At 32.5% G+C, this 23,650-nt stretch overlaps 1 protein-coding gene across 1 annotated transcript in view; it reads right to left on the bottom strand.

Moving 5' to 3' along the window:
* VRK2 (VRK serine/threonine kinase 2) overlaps window positions 1–23,650 on the bottom strand; it is a 102,595-nt gene that overhangs the window by 65,387 nt on the left and 13,558 nt on the right. The window contains exons 3-5 of the mRNA XM_012477223.3: window positions 3,165–3,214; window positions 2,345–2,414; window positions 860–947 (exon numbers count right to left, since the gene is read on the bottom strand). Of these exons, the coding sequence (XP_012332646.2) occupies window positions 860–947; window positions 2,345–2,414; window positions 3,165–3,214 (208 nt within the window). The remainder of the gene's footprint in view (window positions 1–859; window positions 948–2,344; window positions 2,415–3,164; window positions 3,215–23,650) is intronic.

Here is a 23,650-nt window from a genome sequence, read left to right as displayed (position 1 = left end):
TGTTTTTATTTAAAGCATTTAAAGACCATTTGAACAAAGTACTGACATTTGAGCTTATTTTCTCATCTATGAAATAAAAACACTATCACCTATCTTAATAGGCTATTCAAAGAACAAAACAAGATAAAGTATATACAAATCTCTGGCACAAAAGGGTAAATAAAAATGACAGACTTTTTTTTCTTTTTTTAAATTACTATTAATAAATTACATATAGGACTAGCCATATTTGGTGGTTTTAAAGATATCGCTATAACTTATTAGTTGTGCTTCTCCTCAAGAGCTATAACTTGATTCTCTCTTGAGTACCAATGGATCTAGTGACTAGCTTCTAACAAACAGAATAAAGCAGATGTAATAATAATATCCCTTTTAAGATTAGATTACAAAAAACTCTGACTTCCTTCTTGAATGCACTTGTGTGCATGCTCTCCCTCCCACCCCCAATTACTTGATCTAGAGAAAGCCAGCTATTTTTCATAACACTCAGGTAGCTTATGCACAGACCCACATGATCAGGAAGTAAGGCCTGCCAACAATCACATAAGTAAATTAAGAAGCACATCTTAGGCCTACCAGTAGCCACATGAGTAACTCTGAAAACAAATACTTCCCCAGATGAGCCTTGAGATGACTGTAACCCAGCAGACAGCTGACTATACCCTTATTAGATATCTTGATCTAGAACCATCCAGATAAGCCACTTGCAAGCTCCTTGTCCACAGAAACTAAGACAATACAGGTTTGTGATTATATGCCAATATGTTTTGGGTAATTTGTTACATGGCAACAGATAACTCATAGACCACATAAGGAATAGTTATAGAGAAATATTTGTTTATAATCATTCCATTTTTACCTTCTTCCTTTGAATTCAGTCAGACCAGATCCATAAAACAGAGGAATTCCTAAATAATCAAGTTGTTTGCGTTCTATCCACTTTTTGACTACAAAGACAAATTTATTTTTAAAAAGATTCATGTTATTTCAAAAGATATTTCTCACTTTTCTATAGACAAATTTCTTTAGCTAACCAAAAATGTAACTAGATCTTCCTAGAAAATACATTTTTTTCCATCAAACATTTCTAATGGCCTCAAACTATTTGTTACCACTATAATCAACAAATTAGAAAATTTTAAATTAAATCAATAATAAAAATGAGTCATAGTCTTTGTATATTGATACCATATATACTAATGTTTCAATCTATAAAAACAATTCATTACCTTCTATGCTAGCTAAATTCCTAAAATATAACATATGTTAACCACCAAAGGATCAGCAGCAGAGAGATGGCTTTTTCTTCCCTATTACTTCAAAATCTAAAACCATAACAAAACAAAACAAAACAACAACAAAAAACACAAAAACAGAAATTGGACAGAAAAATCATCTTACTTTGAAATTATTTTATACAAAAACTGGTTCTGATTAAACTTAGTTTACAAAAACTCAAATCCACTTAAATAATCAGTTAATCATTTTTTCATGATTCTAGCCTATATGTTTTATGTTTAACACAGCTCTACTGATAAACAATCAAGTTTAATGGATTCTATTTGTCACTCTGACGTAGTTTAAGTAGTTGGTAAATACAATCTTAATGTTTAGAAGACTTTTTTAAGAAAAACCAAGTTAATTATTGAGGCCAGACTCATCATTCCTCTTACTAAACATGATGTAAAAGACCTTGACTATACAGTCATCACTCCTGTTTACTTCTTTAATGTTTTTCTTAGCCCATCTACATCACATTTATAAAATGCTGTTATTTTTCCTCTCTGCTTATATTCATTTCCCATTCAAATCTTCTATCTGGTAATTCTTACAGTTGGTATCCAGCTCCAATTAATTTTCCAACATTCAAGTTTCTAACATCTTCCTAAACATCTTAAAGTTTAATTAATCATTTCCATATTTCCACACACCTTACCCCAATCCATTCTATAATCATTCCTTTCTTATACATATATCTGCTTCCCATTTTAATGTTTTTTCCTTATAGCCTTCCTATCCAAATGGTGTACTGTAAAAGAAATAATTTCAATCTACTATCATTTACACTTAAAGAACTCTTGGTAGCTTAGATTAACAGCCTAACATTTTATGTAAAGTAGTAGAAACAACTTTGACTTAAAATATATAACCCATTATGTATGTCATGTCAAGATTTGTATACCATCTGTCTTGCTTTTATATGTTATAACAGTTAACTCTATCACTTTACAATAAAATTTCTATTGAAAAGAATTTTCAAGAAGGCCAGAAAAAGACCAAAATATCAACACTCACTTTAGCAAGAACATATATGGAAGTAGCTTGCTTTGCTAATTTTACTTACTACAGTCTTTTTTTGCAACTCTTTGATAAAATTTAAGTTCTGAAAATAACGGGCCATTTTCTTGATATTCCTATAAAAAAGAATAATTAATTTTACTAGGAAAAAACAATACTAAAGATGGAATTGTTATTTCAACTGTGAAAATAGGAACATATATATGTAGTACACAATAGTACTTGAATGACTTTTTATACAACATAGGCACCAGATTTCCACTAAAAATCTCAGAAAACACTAAATAAACTTGAAGAATCTAATTTTTAAACAACATATTGTACAACTATCCCTATACGGTCTTACACTTTTAGAAGTAGTTTTCTTACAGAAAACACTTACTAAAAGCACTAAGAACTATATACATAAATATACACACTCACTCACTGTATACCAACATATACATCTAAGTGATACATAGCAAACTATTCTTGTGGTCTACTCACATATGATACCTTTACTGAGTGGTCTACTGTATTTCATTCACTAAACTAGGTACAGGGGACACAAAAAGAAATAAAACCCTATGCTTGCCTTTAAGGACCTTACCATATAGATTAGAGAGGTAGAGAGGGAGAGAGGGTATTTGGGAGGGAAAGAGAAAGAACAGCTAGATAGATAACACACCAGGGTAATAGTTGGCAATACAGAAAAACAAAGGTTCTCTAGTCTTAATGTTTTAACAATGTGAAAATAGATCATAACATTAGGTTTACTGATAAGGCAACAGTTACAAAAATTAACGTGAAAAACATTCTTCAATAAATAAAACAGAAAAGGGAAAAGTCAAATATACGTGAAATACAAATCTAAGAGCAACACTTACCACTTTTACTACATGTCTTGCATCTTTGTCTGGTTTATTTGTAGGGAAAGCTGCAGAAAAAAAAAAAAACACAATGGAGAAAAATAGTTATTCCCAATTTCTGAATACCTACCATATCCCAGACACTATGCTAAGCACTTTACATATTAAGTTTATTATATCATCCCAACAACCTTTTATGGTAGTAGGTATCCATCATCTCCATTTTATACAAGATGCTACTAAAGTTTAAGAAGTTGAATAAATAAATTGCTCACTAAGAGGTAACATATTGGAGATAGAAACTCAAATCTGCCTGACATTACAGCTCATACACTTTATCATAAACCATATTCAAATATTTAAATACAGAACCAATAGAAAATATGAATCATATAGATCCAAAATGTAGGGAGAAATATTTTCTAGATATTTCTAGATGATATTAAACCCGATAGATAATACATAGTAAAATCCATTGATTCGATGGCACTAAATTAGAATCCATAATGATTCAGAAATAAAAATTGTTTCAACTTAAGTAGAAAGTTCAAAACAATTTATAATTGACAAAATTCTAGAATAGCAAATTTAAAATGAGAAAATCTTTAAAAATATCTTCTGAATCACCAATTACTTTTAAAGAATACATATCTCATAAATTCATTTCAATTTCAAGTTACCTTACTTCTTTTTATTCTTATTTTCCATTTGTAGTTCAGATAGTATAATTCTACTTTTGAAAAACTCCAGTGTTCAAATTTTAAAATAAATTAATCTTTTCCTTTATATTACCTAAATTATTAAAAGACTGCTGTTTTCAAATCTCAATAAGAGAAATTTATATGTATAATTATTTGTACTACAAAAGACTAAAACTTTGTCATTCATTCATTTGTTCACTCTCTATCCATTCATTCATTTACTCGTTTAAATATTTATCAAGAAGCTAGAATATGCCAAGCACTGTGTTAACTGTCTAGATGATGTTTGAAGGAAAGGGAAAGGAACAAAGGTGGAACTACTATTGACTACAATTGAAAATCAGTTATAAACAGACTTGAGAACAGGATCAAATACATTTATATATATTCAATATATTTATTAAAATGCTGTGTCCTCTTATTAATGTCATCCTTTTCTTTCTTATATCAGCTGTTTCCTTTTCATTAATTCACATCTTACATATAAAAATGTCACATATTTATTAAAATAAACTGTACATTACAGTTGAGCCAATTAATGCACAATTTTTAGCCATTCTCTGAAGTTTTTAAATCAGTAATGCTACCAGCCAGTTGATGAAAGTATTATTTCAATTCTACTTAATATTAGATGTAAATTGTAAACCCAGACCTCTTTGCAATAACAAAGAAACTAAACTTGCTTATAGCACTTAAAATTATCTTTTCACCTTTATTCATGTAAAGTTATTTTATTTTTACTCATGCAATAGTCCCAAGGAAACTGCAGAAAGAGTGGATTAGCTAGATCCACTTTCTTCTAAGAAAGAAGAAAACTGAAGGGTTAAAGAAAAAAAAGTTTAGAATAAAATATAAAATATGATAAAATAAAAATACCTGAGTAAATCTATTTTTAGCCATACATTGTTTTCATATTTTAACATCTCTGAAATCTGAATGCATCTCAAAAGTGATGACATTTTACAGCTGCTGCCGAGCACAGAGCAGTTATGACATAGTTGTTATTGCTTATGCACACAACACTCAAAACTGTCCATTTGTCTTTACTTAACTGAGTTATGTGCATAGCTGATAGTATTACATGTGGAGTTTAACTTAATGATTTGGCACTGAGAAGAAAAATGCTTGTGTATATAGAAAAGTTAACTAAACAACCCAAAACAGAGCAGCAGGGCATGAATTTGATATTAAGATATGATTGCAACAATTGAGTATTCTGAGTTTCTTAAGTAAGACAAATTTTAAGGGTATTCTGTCATAGTTTAATGGGCAGCATTAGGTATTAGATATAAATCAGCTCCTACAGAAAATAGGAATGTTCTCTGGGCAAAAAAGAAATCACAAGGGAAATTGGAAAATACATAGGACTGAATAGTAAAAATGTCATATCGAAACTAGTTAGAATGCAGTAAAAATGCATATTTATTACTTGTCTTCCTATGCTAGAATGTAAACTCCAAAAACAAAGAAATATTTTTGCTTTATTCAGATGTGTTCCAAGCACCTAGAATAGAGCCTTGGGCATTAATGAAAAAAAAAGTGTTACCTAGAGAAAAATTTATACCACTAAACATTTTGATTTTAAGAAAACTAAAAAATTAGTGAGCTAAGTGCTCCCCTTAATAACTTATAAAAATAAAGACATAACCAGAAATTAATAAAAAACTGAAAAGGCCTACAACAATAATCTCTCAATAGAAAATGAGCACACCTAACATCTATATTATGGTTTCTAAATATCATTTTCAATAAAATGAATCAGGGCTGGTTGGAGAAATGGCTGATTCCAGAGCTGAGACAGAGAAAATAAAACTTAAGCAACTTAAGCAATAAAATTTATAACATTAGGATGGTACAAAAGTAATCACGGGTTTTGCCACTGAAATTAATCATGTTTACTTTCGCGCCAACCTATACTAATGAACTGTAATCCACAGAAAAAAAATCCATCATCTATACCAATATAAGTAAATAAATAAATGGGAGAGATGAGACAGCTCTTTTCTGTAGCTGAAATAAATTAAGAAATATAAAGAAATGTAGAAGAAATGAGAAAAATTTTAAAAAAAATCATCCTCTGGCAAACATGATAGTAATAACTGGGGCAAGGAAAAGTCATTAATAGATACTAAAATAGATAGGCAAATGGATGATTAAAAGCAACACAATGCAAATACATTCAATTCTTCCCACAAGATACTGATTAATTGTAAATGGAAAATAAATTTATCGCAGGCTAACCTGGCAGCTATCACTTTAATTATTAAAAGGGATCAAAGTTGATATCACTAATAATGATGTACAATAAATCATGCATCTACTGATATAGTACTGGGAGAAGCATAATATCATTTTTATGATATTCTCACTAAATAATACATAATCTGAATTTAAAGTTAACCCAAAATGAAGAACAGTCTACAAAATACTAGCTGGTACTCTTCAAAAGTGCCAAGCTCTTTGCAAATCACCTAAGAGGTAAATACACAAAATATATAAATAACTCTTATAAATCAAAATCAACAAAAGTCCAGTTTAAAAATGAGCAAAATCAGCTCAGTGCAGTGGCTCACGCCTGTAATCCCAGTACCTTGGGAGGCTGGTGCGGTGGCTCACGCCTGTAATCCCAGTACTTTGGGAGGTCAAGGTGGGCTAATCAAGAGGTCAAGAGATTGAGACCATCCTGGCAAACATGGAGAAGCCCCATCTCTACTAAAATACTAAACATTAGCCGGGTATGGCGGCATGCGCCTGTAGTCCCAGCTATTCGGGAGGCTGAGACACGAGACTCTCTTGAACCTGGGAGGCAGATGTTGCAGTGAGCAGAAATCACACCACTGCACTCCAGTCTAGGCAACAGAGTGAGACTCCATCGTAAAAAAACAAAACAAACAACAAACAAACAATATGTAACAATAAAGATAGCAAAAACAGATACTCAAAAGATTTTGAAAAAGATAAACTAATATGATAAACATTATCATCAGTAAACTTAAAAACTTAGAAGGAATGACAATTTCCTAGAAAAAAAATTTACCAAAATAATTCAGAAAATAAAAAACCTGAATAGAAATATACTCATTAAAGGAAACAAATCAGTATTTCAAAAAAATGTAGAGTCTTCAACTTACAATGGTTCCACAGGGTTTTTCAACTTTACAATGGTGCAAAAGCATTGTACATTCAGTAGAAACCATACTTCGAATTTTTAATTTTGAACTTTTCTCAAGCTAGTGATAGGAGTTATGATACACTTACATGAGATATTCAACACTTTATTATAAAATAGGTTTTCTGTTAATTTTGTCCAATTGTAGGCTAATAAAAGTGTTCTGCGCACATTTAAGGTAGGGTAGGGTAAACTATGATGTTTAGTAGATTAGATATATTAACTACCTTATTGACTTAACAATTTCAATTTATGATGGGCTTATCAAGACATAACCCCATCGTAAGTCAAGGAGCATCTGTACAGATAAGATAGAGTAGAAATACTCAACTCTAGCTCTCCAACTGAAAATAGCTACAAAATATAGACAAAAAAGAAGACAGTAGCTATTAGAAGGCTCTTAAAAAGTAAAGAAAGGTTTCCATTCAACATATTAAGAGCTTGGAGGTCCTTACTCCCCTCTTCTCAAGGGGAAAAAAAAAAAAAGAAAAACAACTATCTGAAAATCAACAGCTTTTCTTTAATCCATCAGAGAACTAAGGTTACAAGGCAAATCTGTGCCTAACAACTTGAAAGGCAAGTGGATACAGAGAATTACAGCTTACAGGGGCAGAGTTTTGCCATGAGCCCTCCATATTCTTATAGTGAATATCAGAAAAATCTCCCATTTCCAGTGGGGGAAGAGGAAACTACTTTGCCAGAACCTAATCAATATGGAAGAAGAAAAATAACCACTCCAGCCTCCTCTAGCCTTCCTAGCTCACCTAAGTAGGGTATAGGAAGCTGAGAAATACTGGTGAAGGTTACATCCTGGGGCATAGGCCCATTAAAAAAAAAAAAAAGATTTACACTAATCATTAGGGAAATCCAAATCAAAACCACAACATACCATCTTGCACCAATCAGGACGACTATTAAAATTCCAAAAACAACACATGTTGGCAAAGTTGCAGAGATAAGGGAACATTTATACACTGCTGGTGGGAATGCAAATCAGTTCAGCCACTGTGGAAAACAGTCGAAAGAGCTCTCAAAGAACTTAAAATAGAAATACCATTCAATGCAGAAATCTCATTATTGGATATATACCCAAAATATAAATTGCTCTACCAAAAAGACACATGCACATGAATACACATTGCAGCACTATTCACAATAGCAAAGATCAACCTAGATGTCCATCAATGGTGAACTAGATAAATAAAGTGTGGTACATATACACTATGGAATACTACACAGCCACAAAAAGAATGAGATCATGTCCTTTGCCGCAACATGGATAGAGCTGGAGGCCATTATCCTAAGCAAATTAACAGAGGAATAGAAAACTAGATATTGCATGTTCTCACTTATAAGCAGAAGGAAAACACTGAGTACACATGGACATAAAGAAGTGAACAAAAGACAATGGAGCCTACTTAAGGGTAGAGAGTAAGAGGAGGGTGAGGACTGGAAAACTATGCTGATTACCTAAGCGACAAAATTATCTGTACACCAAACCCCCATGAGACACAATTTACCCATGTAACAAACCTGCACATGTACCACTTGAACTTAAAATAAAATTTGGGTTGGAAAGAAAATAATGAAAGTAAAAAACAGATTTAGTCATAAGATTATAAAAGGCCTCATATTCTCCCACACCTTACCAACACATCAACAGTAGATCCACCTTGCAAGAAATGTTTTTAAAAAGCTCTTTAGGGAAAAGGAAAACAATATATGTGTTATTACTCAGATCTACATAAAGAAAGAAACTGTGCCAGAGAGGGAATAAATAAATAAATAAAAGCTTTCTAAAACTTTTAATTGGCAAAGAGTTTGTTCAAATAACAACCATGTACTGATTTATTATAGCTTATGAATAAGTGAAATGAATTACGGCAAGAGACAGGAGAGAACAATTATAAGGTACCTGCACTAATTGTGAAGTAGTATAGTAGTATTTGAAAGTAAAGTTTGATTAGTTGTAAATGTTGCTCTGTAAACTCTAGAACAACCACTAAGAATTTTTCTAAAGAACTGATATGCCAAGAAAGGAGAGAAACGGAGTTATATAAAATGTTCAATTAAAATCAGAAAAGGCAAAAAAAGAAAAGATAAGAAAAAAAAAGAACAAACATAACAAATAGAAAACAGTTAAAAATAGTAGTAGATATTAATCCAAATATACCAACAATCACTTTAAATGTTGATGGTCTAAATATACCAATTAAAAGACAGATAGAGTAGATAAAATATAAGACAACTATATGATGTCTACAGGAAACCCACTTTAAATATAAAGACACAGATAACTTTAAAGTAAAGGGCAAAGAAAGATATATCATGCTATCACATGTCAAAAGAAAGCTGGAGTAGCTATATTAATTCCAAACAAAGCAGATGTGATGGTTAATACTGAATGTCACCTTGATTGGATTGAAGGATGCGAAGTATTTATCCTGGATCTGTCTGTGAGTGTGTGGCCAAAGAAGACCTGCATTTGAGTCAGTGGGCTGGGAAAGGCAGACCCACCCTTAATCTGGGTGGGCCCAATCTAATCATCTGCCAGAATGGCAAGGATAAAAGCAGGCAGAAGAACATGAAAAGATTTGACTGGCTTAGCATCTCAGCCTACATCTTTCTCTCATGCTGGATGCTTCCTGCCCTCGAACATTCAACTTCAAGTTCTTCAGCTTTGGGACTCAGATTGGCTTCCTTGCTCCTCAGTTTGCAGATGGCCTATTGTGGAATCTTGGGATCATGTGAGTTTAATACTCCTTAATAAACTCCCCTTTATATAAATATAAATTATATATATAAATATATATATACACACACACATACACACATGTATATGTATGTGTGCATATATATATAACTTTTATTTTATAAATATATATATATGCACACATATATTTAGGTATGTGTATGTCCTTTTCTGTCCCTCTACAGAACCCTAACTAATACAGCAGATTTAGAACCAGAAAAACCATCAGGAATAAAGAGAGATATTAAATAATAATAAAGGGGTAAATTCTTCAGGAAGACATAATAACTCTCAGCGTGTATGTAATCCCAACAGAATGTTAAAATACATGAGGCGAAAACTAAAAAAACTGGAAGAAGAAATAGACAAATCCACTGTTATAGTTGGAGACTTAAACACACTTCCATCAGTAATTGACAGATCCAGCAGGCAAAAAGTCAATAAGAATATAGTTGAACTGACAGCACCACCAATCAATGAATTTAACTGACATTTACAGAATACTTCATCCAACAACAGCAGAATATACATTCTTATCAAGCTCACATAGTATATTCACTAAGACAGAAAACATTCTGGGCCAAAAAATACACCTCAACAAATTCAAAAGAATAGAAATCACACAAAGTATGTCCTCAGACCAAAATGGAATTAAATTAGAAATTAATGACTAAAGGTCAAAATATTTGAAACTTAAACAATGTATGTCTAAATAACATATAGATCCAAAAACTCAAAGTACATTTTCAAAAGTATTTCAAACTGAATGAAAATGACAATATAATTTCCAAAAACGTGCAGAAGTAGTGTGTAAAGGGAAATTTATAGCATTGAATACATATATCTGATTAGGAGAAAGACCTATATTAAACTACCTAAACTTACATATTAGAAAACCAAAGAAAGAAGAGTAATATAAACTTAAATGAGGTAGAAGAAAAGAAATAATAAAAATGAGAGTATAAATCAATGACATTGGAAACAGAAAAGCAATAAAAAAAGTTGAAAAAAAAACAAAAGCTCTTTCTCTGAAAAGATAATACCTTTAATAAAATTCTAGGCCAGGCTAACCAAAACAAAAAGAAGACACATTTTACTAATATCAGAAATGAAAAAAATAGGAGTCATCACTAATTATCACATGGACATTAAAAAGATAAAAGAATATTATGAACAACTCAATATCCACAAATTTTGTGACTGAGATGAAATGAATCAATTTCCTTGGATGACAGAATCTATCAAAATCCACATGAGGAGAAATAAAGAAATTTAAACAGCCACATATCTATTAAAGAAATTAAATCAATAATTAACAACTTTCCAAAACAGAAAGCCCTGGGCCCGGATGGACTAACTGGTGAATTCTACAAACATTTAAGTTAGAAATAATACCAATTCTCAACAATCTCTCCTAGAAAACAGAAGCAAAGGGAACATTTCTTAACTCATTCTGTAAAACCAGATTCACCCTAATAACAAAACCAGATAAAAACATTAAAAGAAAAAAAAACTACAAATCAGTATCCCTCAATTTTGTCTAAGGACAAAAGTCCTTAACAAAACATTAGCAAATCAAATCCATCAATGCACAAAAAAGATTTATATACCACAATTTAACAATATTTATTCCATGTATACATGGCTGGTTCAGCATTCAAAAATCAATTAGCATAATCCAACACATCAATAAGCTACAAAAGAAACATCATACGTTCACATTAAAAAACAGAGAAAAACCATTTGACAAAATCTAATTCATAATAAAAACTCACAGTAATACTGGAAATAGATGGAAACTTTCTCAACTTGATAAAAAAATCTACAAATAAAAATAAAGCTAAAATTAAGCTTACTACTGAGAAACTAGGTGCTTTCATTTTAAGACTACGAACAAAGCAAGGACGTCTTCTCTCACTTCTATTCAACATCATACTGAAAGTCCTAGCTAATACAATGAGACAAAAAAAGGAAGTAAAAGGTAAACAGATTGCAACGGAAGAAATAAACCCATCTTTGCTCACATATAACATGATCTTATATTTTGAGAATCCAAAAGAATCAATGAAAACACTCCTGGACCTAATAAATCACTATAGCAAAGCTGAAGGATGTAATACAAAAGTCAATCTCTTTCTTATATACCAGTGATGAACAACTGGAATCTGAAATTAAACATAATACCATTTATATCAGCACCAAAAAAAGAAATATGAATACTTAGCTATAAATATAACAAAATACATACAAGATGAGGAAAACTACAAACATCTGATGAAAGAACATCATCATGATATGGAGAGATACATTATGTTCATAAATAGGAAGACTCATATTCTTAAGATGTCCGTTCTACTCAACTTGATATATAAATTCAAAGCAATACTAATAAAAATACAACAAGTTATGTTGTGGATATCAACAAATTGATTCTAAAGTTTATACAGGAAGGCAAAAGACCCAGAATAGCAAACACAATACTGAAGAAGAATGAAGTCAGAGGACTTGCACTATTCAAGTTCAAAACTTTCTATAAAGCAACAGTAATTAAGAAAATGTGGTATTGCAAAAATAATAGACAAATAGATCAATGGAATAGATAGCCTAGAAATAGACCTGATACAGTCAAATATATATAGTCAGCCAATCTTTACAAAGGGGCAAGGCAATTCAATAGAGTAAGGGTGGTCTTTTCAGCAAATGGTACTAGGACTGGACACTCACATGCAAAAAAGTGAATCTAGACACTGACCTTTCATAAAAAATAACTCAAAATAAATCATAAACCTAAATGTACAATGCAAAAACAATAAGCTTTTGAAATACAGATGAAAATCTGGGGGACACAGGGGGTAATGAGTTTTTATAGATACAATACCAAAAGCATAACCAATGCAAGAAAAGAACTGTTAAATTGGACTTCATTAAAATTTTAAAAATTCTGCTCTGTCAAAGACATTGTTAAGAAAATAAAATGATAAATCACAGTCTGGGAGGAAATATTTGCAAAACATATTTGATAAGACGTATCAAAACTATATAAAATATTCTTAAAACTCAATGATACAAAAATGAACTCACTTAAAAATGAGCAAAAGATTTACCAGAAACTTCTAAAAAAGATGTAAAGATGTAAAATAAACATATGAAAAGATGCTCAACATATATAATCAGGAAATTGCAAATTAAAACAATGAGATACAACTACACATCTATTAGAATGGCTAAAATCCAAAAACACAGACAATGCTAAATGCTGGCAAGGATACAGCACGATAGGAATTCTCATTCATTGCTGGTAAAAATATAAAATAGTACAGCCACTTTGAAAGACAGTTTACCAGTTTCTTACAAAGCTAAACACAGTCTTACTATACAATCCAGGAATTGCACTACTAGGTATTTACCCAAATGAGTTGAAAGCTATGTTCACACACAAATCTGCACATAAACATTTATATCCACTTTATTAATGACTGACAAAAACTGGGAGCCACCCAGACATACTTCAACAGGTGAATGAATAAACAAATTATGATATTATGATTTAGCAATAAAAAGAAATGTGCTACCAAACCACAAAAAAGATATGGAGGAACATTAAATACATATTGTTTCATGAAAGAAGCTAGTCTGAAAAGGTTACATACCATATGACTCTAAGTATATGCCATCATGAAAACAACAAAACTATAGAAACATCAAAAAAAGAAAGAGAAGTGGTTGCCTGAGGTTTAGGGGCAGTGAGGAAGAGGAATAAATAGGTGTAGCACAAAGCAATTTCAAGGCAGTGAGATTAATCTGTATAAAACTGTAATGGTGGATACATGATATTATACATATGTTGCATATAAAACTATACAACAAAAAACCTGGGCACAATGGTGCACGTCTGTAACCTTGACTACTTGAGAGGCTGATGTGGAGGATCACTTGAGCCCAGGAGTTCAAGACCAGCCTGGGTAACACAGCAAGACTCCATCTCAAGAAAAAACAAACAGAAAAAAAATTATATAACACAATTAATGAGCCCTAGTTTAAAATATGGACTTTAGTGAATAATAAAATATCAACATTGGTTAATAAATTGTAACTTATTTATCACAATAATCCAAGTTATAATAAAGAAAACTATGAACACTGTGGGAGAGAGAGGTAGTATATGAGGGTTCTGTACTATCTGCTAAGTTTTCCATAAACCTAAAACTACTCTAAGAGAGTCTCCTAATTAAAAATAATAAAATAGCAGGTGGACTATGAGAAAAGGTAACAATGCATAGTAGCATCATACTTGAACCAGATATTCTGTTTTTTCCCCTCTGGCATTCTTTAATCAGAACTCAAGGAAACCTTTCCAGGTTTCAACCTAAACTTTGAAAGTTGACATTAGTGCAAGCAGAAAAAGCCACAGGAGAAGCTCTCTAGTTAAGGCTAGAAGAGGGGGATATGAATATCCTAACACTCAGAGAGTGCAGATAATGCCATCATTCTTTTTTCCTATTTTTCACCTCTTGGTTCTTTCCCATTCCAGCACCCAAACAATGCTGTGGTGATGACAGTGGCAGCCGCAGCAGGAACCTACAGAGATCTGAAACTCTCAAGGAAAGAAACTTTCCTCTCCAATCAAATGAGTGCAGTCCCAAAAGATTAGGGTATCCAGTAATTTTTTGTACTGTACACCCTCTTGCCATTTTCCCTAGATACAGATGCACAGCAAGGCAGGGTAAATAAAAGCCCAGATTTCTGGTCAGAGAACCTAAAAAGGAGACCCCAGAGAATAAGTACTAAGGAGATAATGGAGGGAGAAGAGCTTGGGAAAACCACCACAAGAAGCCGTTTATGAACTCCTGGACTCACTCACAAGCTGTGCATATGTGGAGCTGACATTAAACAGCATATACAGACTTCAATAAGTAAACTATAGGATAGACCAATACCCAAGTCCCAGACTGGTAACTGAATGGAACACACATGACCTGAACAATACTTTTGCTATTGAAAACTAAACCAACACTGTACCCTAAACACAGAAGACAAGTTAGAACTTGAAGCCTGAATGCAACCAGGAAGACTATCTGCTAAAACAAAATACCAATATTCTCTGTTAGAAATAAGAGACCTAATTCTTAAAACATAATATTCAACATATCCATGATACAATCAAGAGTTACTGGCATACATAGAAGCAGAAAAAACCTCACACATGAAAAGACAATCAATAGAGAAAAGAAAAGACAATCGATAATAATGACAAAATGACAGGGATGTTAAAACTATCTGACAGACTGTAAAGAAACTATTACAAAAATGCTCCAACAAGTACAGAAAAACACTTTTGAAACAAAGAGAAAAACAGAAAAATGCAACAAAGACAGAAAATACAAAAAGAATCAAATAATGTTTTTGGAACTAAGATATGTAAACAAAAAATTTTTTTTTAGTTCCTGAGGGGGTGCAATACAATTATGCAGATGACATAAGAAAAAGTCACTGAACTTAATTTAATGATAGATAAAAGGAAATTGATCCAACCTGAACAACAGAGAGATAAAATATGAAAAAATCAACCACCACCTTAGAAACTTATAGGTAGTCACAAAACACTGAACATGTGGAATCCCAGAACAAGAGAAGTAAGCTTGAGATACTGAAAAAACATTTGATGAACTAGTAACTGAAATGTTGCAAGTTTTATACACCCATAAGCCTATATTCAATAATGTCTCAATAATGTCAAAGAACCCCCAAGAAGATAAACCCAAAGAAATCAATGCCCAGACACATTATAGTCAAATCTAAAATCTTAAAGAAAAATCTTCAAAGCAGCCAGAGTGAACAATGCACTATGTACAGGGGAACAATGACTCAAATGACTTCAGATTTATTATCATCAATGATGAAGAAGGGGAAAAAACTGTCAATACAACATCCAGCAAAAACACCCTTTGGAAAAGAAGACTAAATGAAGACATTCTCAACTGAAGAAAAACTAAGAAAACTGACAGACAGCGGACTTGCTGTGTTAAGAATTGCTGAAGAAAGATGTTGGAAAAAAAGAGCCTGTAATCCCAGCACTTTGGTAGGCCTAGGTGGACAGATCACTTGAGGTCAGGAGTTCAAGACCAGCCAGGGCAACATGGTAAAACCCTGTCTCTACTAAAAATACAAAAATTAGATGGGTGTGGTAGCATAGCCTGTAGTGCCAGCTACTTGGGAGGCTGAGGCAGGAGAACTGCTTGTACCCGGGTGGTGCAGGCTGCAGTGAGCCAAGATCATGCCACTGCATTCCAGGCTAGATGACAGAGCAATACTCTGTCTCAAAAAAAAAAAAAAAAAAAGAAAGATATTGAGGAAAAAGAAAAGTTATACAAGGAAATTTGAAATATTAGGAATAAAGAAAGAGAAAACATGGTAAATAGCTGGGGAAATGTAATAGATTGTCTCTTCTTCAGTTCTTCAAAATATATTTAACAGATGGAGCAAAAAGTGTAACATGAACTGATGGGATTTTCTATGAATGGAGATATAATACACAAGACAAGCACAATACATAAAAATCTGTGAGATACAGTCTAAGCAGGACTTAATGGAAAAAATATTTATAAAGAAAATAACCAGAAATCAATGACATGGAATAGAGTACATGAAATCAAGAGCTTTATCTCTGAAATGGTCAATAAAATCTATAAACCTGTATCAAGACAAAAAAGAAAAAATCATTTAAAAGATCAACATCAAAAATGAAAAAGGCTATCCCTATAAAACCTAATTACATTAAAAATATAAATATGAACAACTCTATAGTCATAAATTTGACAACTGTATTAGTCAGGGTTCTCTAGAGGGACAGAACTAATAGGATAGATGTATATAGATGTATATAAGAAGGGGAGTTTATTAAGGACTCACATGATCACAAAGTGAAGTCCCACAATAGGCCATTTGCAAGCTGAGGAGCAACAAAGCCAGTCTGAGTCCCAAAACCTCACAAGTAGGGAAGCCGCAAGTGCGGCCTTCAGTCTGTGGCTGAAGGCCCGAGAGCCCCTGGCAAACCACTGCTGTAAGTCCAAGAGTCCAAAAGCTGAAGAACCTGGAGTCTGTCAGTCAATGTTTAAGGGCAGGAAGCATCCAGCAGGAGAGAAAGATGAAGGCCGGAACACTCAGTAAGTCTGCTCTTTCCACCACCTTCTGTGTGCTTTATTCCAGCCTCACTGGCAGCTAATTAGACGTTGCCCACTCAGATTGTGGGTGGGTCTGCCTCTCCTAAGCCACTGACTCAAATGTTAATCTCCTTTGGCAACACCCTCACAGACACATCCAGGAATAATACTTTGCATCCTTCAATCCAATCAAGTTGACAATATTAACCATCACAACTGAAGACAAAATGGAGCAATTCCTTAAAAACCAAGAACTACTAAGTTACCTAAGACAACCAGATTAGTCCTAAATAACTAAAGAAAGTGAACCATGATTTTTTTTAAAAAAATTGCCTTTCTGAAAAATATTTTTAAGCCCAGTTAGCTTCACTGTATAACTATACAAAACATTTTTAAAATGAAAACTAATTCTACACATTCACTTCAGAAAACAAAATACTTCAGAACACATTTTATGAGGCTAGCATTACCCCGATATAAAATTAGACAAAGATGGCAGAGAGAAAAATAAATAAATAAAAGTATACATTGATAGTCCTCTTTAACAAAGATGGAAAGAGTCTCAAAATATAAGCAAATCAAATCCAGAAATATATAAAAATAATAATATAGCATGATCGAGTTAACTTACAGAATGCAAGAATGTTTCAATATTCAAAAATCAATGTCATCTACCATATTAATAATCTAAAGAAGAACCATCTGACCATATCAATTGATGTAGAAAAGGCAACTGATAAAATTCAACACCCTTTTATGATCAAAAATCAGTATACTTAACTTGATAAAGAAGATGTATGAAAAACCTACAGTTAACATCACACTAAATGATGAGAAGCTGAATATATTCTCCCTAAAAATGAGAACAAGTCAAAAATGAGCACTCGTGCTATTCCTATTCAATAAACCACTGTAAGTCCTAGCCAGTGCAGTAAGAATATAAATGAAACGCGCACATTTGGAAAGAAAGTTGACCCTATCTGCAGATGACGTGACTGTCTACATAGAAAAACCCAAAGAATCTGCCACAAAAGAAAACCCAATCCTAGAATAACTGGGTTTACCAAATTCATAATGTCGACACACAAAAATCAATCATATTTCCATATACTACAAATGTACAAATGGAAACTAATATTTTAAAAACCAAGAACACTTTCAATAGCTCTGAAAAACTTACGTGTTAATATATGCCCAAGAATACTAGTATAGGACTAGTATGCTAAAAACTACAGAAAGGTGATACAAGAAATCAGGGAAGACCTAAAGAAATGGGGACACATGCTGTATTTATGGTTTGGATGACTCTATATAGTAAAAATGTCAATTTCCCTCAACTTAATCCACAGATTTAGCTCAATATCAATTAAAATCCCAGGAATTTTTGTTGTTCTGGAAATATAAATTAATTATAGATATGGAAAAGCAAAGGAATTAAAATAGCTAAAATAATTTTGAAGAAAAAGTTGAAGGCATTACCCAAATGTCCTTCAATGCTAGAACATACAAATTGTGATACATCCATACAACAGAATACTACTTGACAATAAAAATAACTGCTGACACATACAACATGGGTTAATCTCAAAGGTATTATGCTAAGTGAAAAAAAAATTGCAAAAGACACATATCACGATTCCATTTATAGTAATCCTATATGTTCCCCAAAAGGCTTATCTATAGTGAGGCAGAATAGATCAATGGCTGCCAGAGATCAGGGGTAAAAGGAGGCTATGGTCACAAAGGGATAGTATGAGGAAGATTTTAGGGGTGATGAATCTGTCCTGTATCCTAATTATGTTGATGGGGGTGTGTTAAAATTCACAGAAATGTACAAAGATTTTTTTCTATTTTTTTTTATAAATGAGAAAAAAAGATATTAGAATATAATCATAATACAAGATAGAATATGCTGAGTTATAATACACAATGTAAAACTGTGGTAGAAAATGCAAAAAGAAAAGCAGTAGGCTTTAAGGGGAAGGTGGACTTCAAATGAGAACAAGCTAAATACGTAGAAATGAGATAGAATGTAGGTAATAAAGAGAAAAACAGAACAAGCTAAGTGATACTGGTATTTGCTTCCAGTATTAGATTCCAAAACTATGACATGTTAGAAATGTTTATATTTTCTAAATCACATATATTTAAAAAATAAATTCTTATATACTTGAAAAAAACGTGTATTCTCTGTAACAGTTAAAAACTCTCCAAAATAAAACTATTTCCTATTAATTACATATTTCACTACTTATTATTACAGCAGAGTTATCTAAATCATTACTAAAAACTCTTTTAGTAATAGAATGTTTCTTGGAATCCTGATATTTTGGAGATATTGCAGGTTCAGTTTCATATCAGCGCAATAAAATGAATAGTGCAATAAAGCAAGTAGTGTGAATTTTTTGGTTTTCCTGTACATATAAAAGTTATGTTTACACTATAGCCTATCAAGGGTACAACAGTGTATCTTTTAAAAAATAATGTATGTGCCTTAATTTAAAAATATTTTATTGCTAAAAAATTTTAACAATCATCTGAGCTTTTAGCAAGTTGTAATCTTTTTGCTTGTGGAGGGTCTTGATGTGGATAGCTGCTGACTGATCAGGGTAGAGGGTGATGAAGACTGGGGTTACTGGCAATTTCTTAAGATAGCAATGAATTTTGCCATATCAATTGACTATCGCCTTCACAAAAGATTTCTCTGTAGCTCATATTTTTTTTTTAGTATTTTATCTACAACAGACCTTTCAAAATTGAAGTCAATCCTCTCAAACCATGCCACTGCTTTATTAGCTAAATTGATTAACACTCTTAAAACTTCGTTGTCATTTCAACGTTTATGGCATCTTTACCAGACTGGATGCCATCTCAGGAAACTACTCTCCTTGTTCATCCATAAGAAGCAACTTGTCATCAGTTAAATATTATCATGAGATTAAGCAGTTCAATCACATCTTCAGTTTTCACCTCTAATTCCAGTTCTTTTGCAATTTCTGTCACATCTACAGTTTCTTCTTCACTGAAGCCTTGAACCCCGCAAAGTCACCCACAAAGGTTGGAACCAACTTCTTCCAAACTCTTGTTAACATTGCTATTGTTATCTCCTGCCACGAATCATGAATGTTGTCAACGGCCTCTCTGGACTGATGAATCCTTTCCAGAAGACTTTTAATTCACTTTGCCCAGATCCATCTGAGGAATCATTATCTATGGCAGCTGAAGCTTTATGAAACTTATTTCTTAAACAGTACAGTAAGACTTGAAAGTTAAAGTTACTCCTTTGATCTATGAGCTACAGAATGGACACTGTGTTAGCAGGCATGAAAACAACTTTATAATCTCCTTGTACATCTCCATCAGAGCTCTTGTGTAACTAAAGTGCATTGTCAACAAGCAGTAATATTTTGAAAGTATTTTTTTTTTTTTTCTGAGCAGGTTTCAACAACAGGCTTAAAATACTCAGTAAACTCTTTATTATTCATGCAAATTTATGGGGTACATGAGAAAATTTGCTACATGCATAAAACACATAGTGACCAAGTCAGGGTATTCAGGGTGCCCATTATCCAAGTACAATACATTTTTGTTAAGTATACTCATCCTACTCTGCTTTCAAACACTGAATTTATTTATTTCAGCTTACTGTATGTTTGTATCCTTTAACTCATTTCTCTTCATCTTCCACCTTCTCCCAAAATGGATGAGGGACAGTTGTTCTCACTCATATGTTAAAAACAACAACAAGAACAAAAAACCCAAACTATGATATATGCCTTAAATATATACAATTAAAAATAAATAAACTAAATTAAAAAAAAAAAAACAGCAAACCATGCTATAACAGATGTGCTGTCATCCAGGCTTTGTTGTGCCATGTACAGAGTATAGACAGAATAGACAGTAAACACAACATAATTCTTAAGGGCCTTAGGATTTTCTGAATGGTAAGTTTATGTATTGACTTCAACTTAAAGTCAACATCTCCATTAGCCCATAAGAAGAGAGTCAGCCTGTCCTTAGAAGCTTTGAAGCCAGGCACTGACTTATCTCTAGCAATGAATGTCCTAGCCACTATTTTCTTCCAATAGAAGGCTGTTTCATTTACACTGAAAATTTGTTAGTGTAACCACCTTCATCATTGATCTTAGCTAGAACTTCTGGATAACTTGCTGCAGCTTCCACATCAGCACTTGCCACTTTACCTTGCATTTTTATGTTTTAGAGATGACTTTTTTCCTTAAAACCTCATGAACCAACCTTTGCTAGCTTCAAACGTTTCTTCTGCAGCTTCCTCGCTTCTCTCAGCTTTCCTAGAATTGAGAGTTAGGAACTTGCTCTGGATTAGGCTTTGACTTAAGGGAATGTTGTGGCTGGTTTGATCTTCTATTCAGACCACTCAAACTTTCTCCTTATCAGCAATGCTTCAATTTCCTATGATTTATGTGTTCACTGGAGTAGTACTTTTAATTTCTTTCAGTAACTTTCCTTTGCATTCACAATTCAGCTAACTGGTGTAAGAGGCCTAGTTTTTAACCTATCTGAGCTTTCGGCATGCCTTCCTAACTAAGTTTGATCATTTTTAGCTTTTGATTTAAAGTGAGAGACGCATGACTCTTTCATTTGACTTCTTAAAGGCCATTTTACAGTTATTAGTTGGCCTAATTTCAAAATTGTTGTATCTCAGAGAATAGAGAGGTCTGAGGAAAGGGAGAATGATGGGAACATGGCTGGTTAGTGGAGCAGTCAGGCCATGTACTACATTTACCAATTAAATTTACTGTCTTGTATAGGTGCAGTTCATGGTTCCTTAAAACAATTACGATAGTCACATGAAAGATCACTGATCACAGATCACCATAACAGATATAATAACAAAAAGTTTGAAATATTGTCAAAATGACCAAAATGTAACACAGAGACATGCAGGAAGCACATGCTGCTGGAGAAATAGCACTGACAGATTTGCTTGATGCAGGGTTGCCACAGCTTTCAGTGTGTAAAAAACTCAGTTATCTGCAAACCATAATAGAGTGACGTGCAATAAGACACAGTAAGCCTGAATATGGAAGAGATAAAGTAGAAATGTTCAGGTTGAAACATCGGAGGGGAGACTAAAACCTTTATCCATTTCACCCAAACCTGGGTTCCACAGAGACCAGCGTGAAGACTTAGTGGTAACTGATTTTCATTTTCTGAATGTATTTATAATATCTCCAGTCATATTTATAATTTCTTATTGGATGTCTGCAACTTTCTCTTCAAGGACAAAAATAAACAACAGCATTCTCACTATATGAAATTCTATCATTACATTTTCACTTTGTTCTATTAACCTTTTATCTTATATAATATCCTTGTTTAGCTCTCTTAATGATTTTTACTGTGGAATATAAAATAACAGATCCTGCTACTGTTTTACTGTTTACTTACATGTGTATAACAAAATCTTAACATTTTAGTGTCTTTATAGTTCATCATTTTAAGTATTTCTCTTCTGGCAACTGATTATGGAGTTCTGTCAATGATCTTTAATTGAGACTTAAAGACTTTTTTTCTATTGTAGTAACTGACAATTTTATTATAATACACTAATTTATATAATTTTTTTTTCTTTGCTCTCTTTTGCCAGTACTTACTCGTCGTGGTATATATTACATAGTTATTTTATTTTACAACGAATTATATCTTTCAACCCATTTATCTATTTCTCAAAAATTACTAACGCTGATAAATTCTAACCTGTTTTTATTATTAACTAAGTACATTTTGAGCTTCCCTAAAGGGCTGATATGTAACTTAACTGTTAACCTATAGCTTTGAACGACAGTTCAATCTAATTTAGAAATTTGAACTTTGTTACAAAAGTCTACATTCATAACTTATAGTTCTTAAAAAAAAAGTCTCCCAAGTTTTACTAAATTACTTTTGCTTTCTATCATCAAATCTTTTCTTAATATTTTAACTCATTTATCTCATCACTTTCAATCACACACTACTTTCAAGCCTATTTTATCTTAGTGATAATCTATTAAAAAATGATTTCAGGTTAACTAAGACCTCAAATGTTTCCTTCTCTCTCCTAAGAGACATTCAATTTGACCATACAATAGAATGAGAGCCATTATTTTTCTTAGCCATCATGAATCCTGTTTTCCAAGTGTACGAACTGACGGCTGAAGTAGTTCTTGACCGCCCTTCCCCAAATAATACTATAAATTCTGTAATTTAGGTTTAAAAACTTATTATGTAAGAATCCTTAGTCCTGCTTCTGCTTTTTTTGAAACACTTTCTAATATTTATGCTGAAATTAGGCTGCAAATAAGGAAAATCTTTCTTATATTTTTCATTATAGTCTTTATTTTGCATGTCTTTACATTTTCCTGATATTCTTAATATCCAAACATACATTACATAAAGAGATAATAGAACCATTATTTTTTCTTCTTGATGGTTCATTTTTCTGTGGCTGAGATGTGCTGCTTTACCAGCTGCATCAGTTCTTTCCTTATGGCCTCTACCCATGTCTCAATGACAACAGATCATTTATAAATTTAACTCCGTCTTTCAGGAGTTCACAGGTTTTCACAGTCAGAAGGAACTTAAAAGTGCTCCCCCCCAATAAACCCTTCTTATTTTTTACAGCAATTTTTATTGCATTCAATTTATATTAAACTAGTTAAATTTCAGAAGATTTATCTTGCTCAAAAGCTTTCTGCTAG

Source organism: Aotus nancymaae, unplaced genomic scaffold (genome assembly GCF_030222135.1).
Source record: "Aotus nancymaae isolate 86718 unplaced genomic scaffold, 86718_ANA_hifiasm-v0.15.2.pri h1tg000057l, whole genome shotgun sequence".
Taxonomy (NCBI): domain Eukaryota; kingdom Metazoa; phylum Chordata; class Mammalia; order Primates; family Aotidae; genus Aotus; species Aotus nancymaae.
This window is presented reverse-complemented; position numbering and strand designations above follow the sequence as displayed.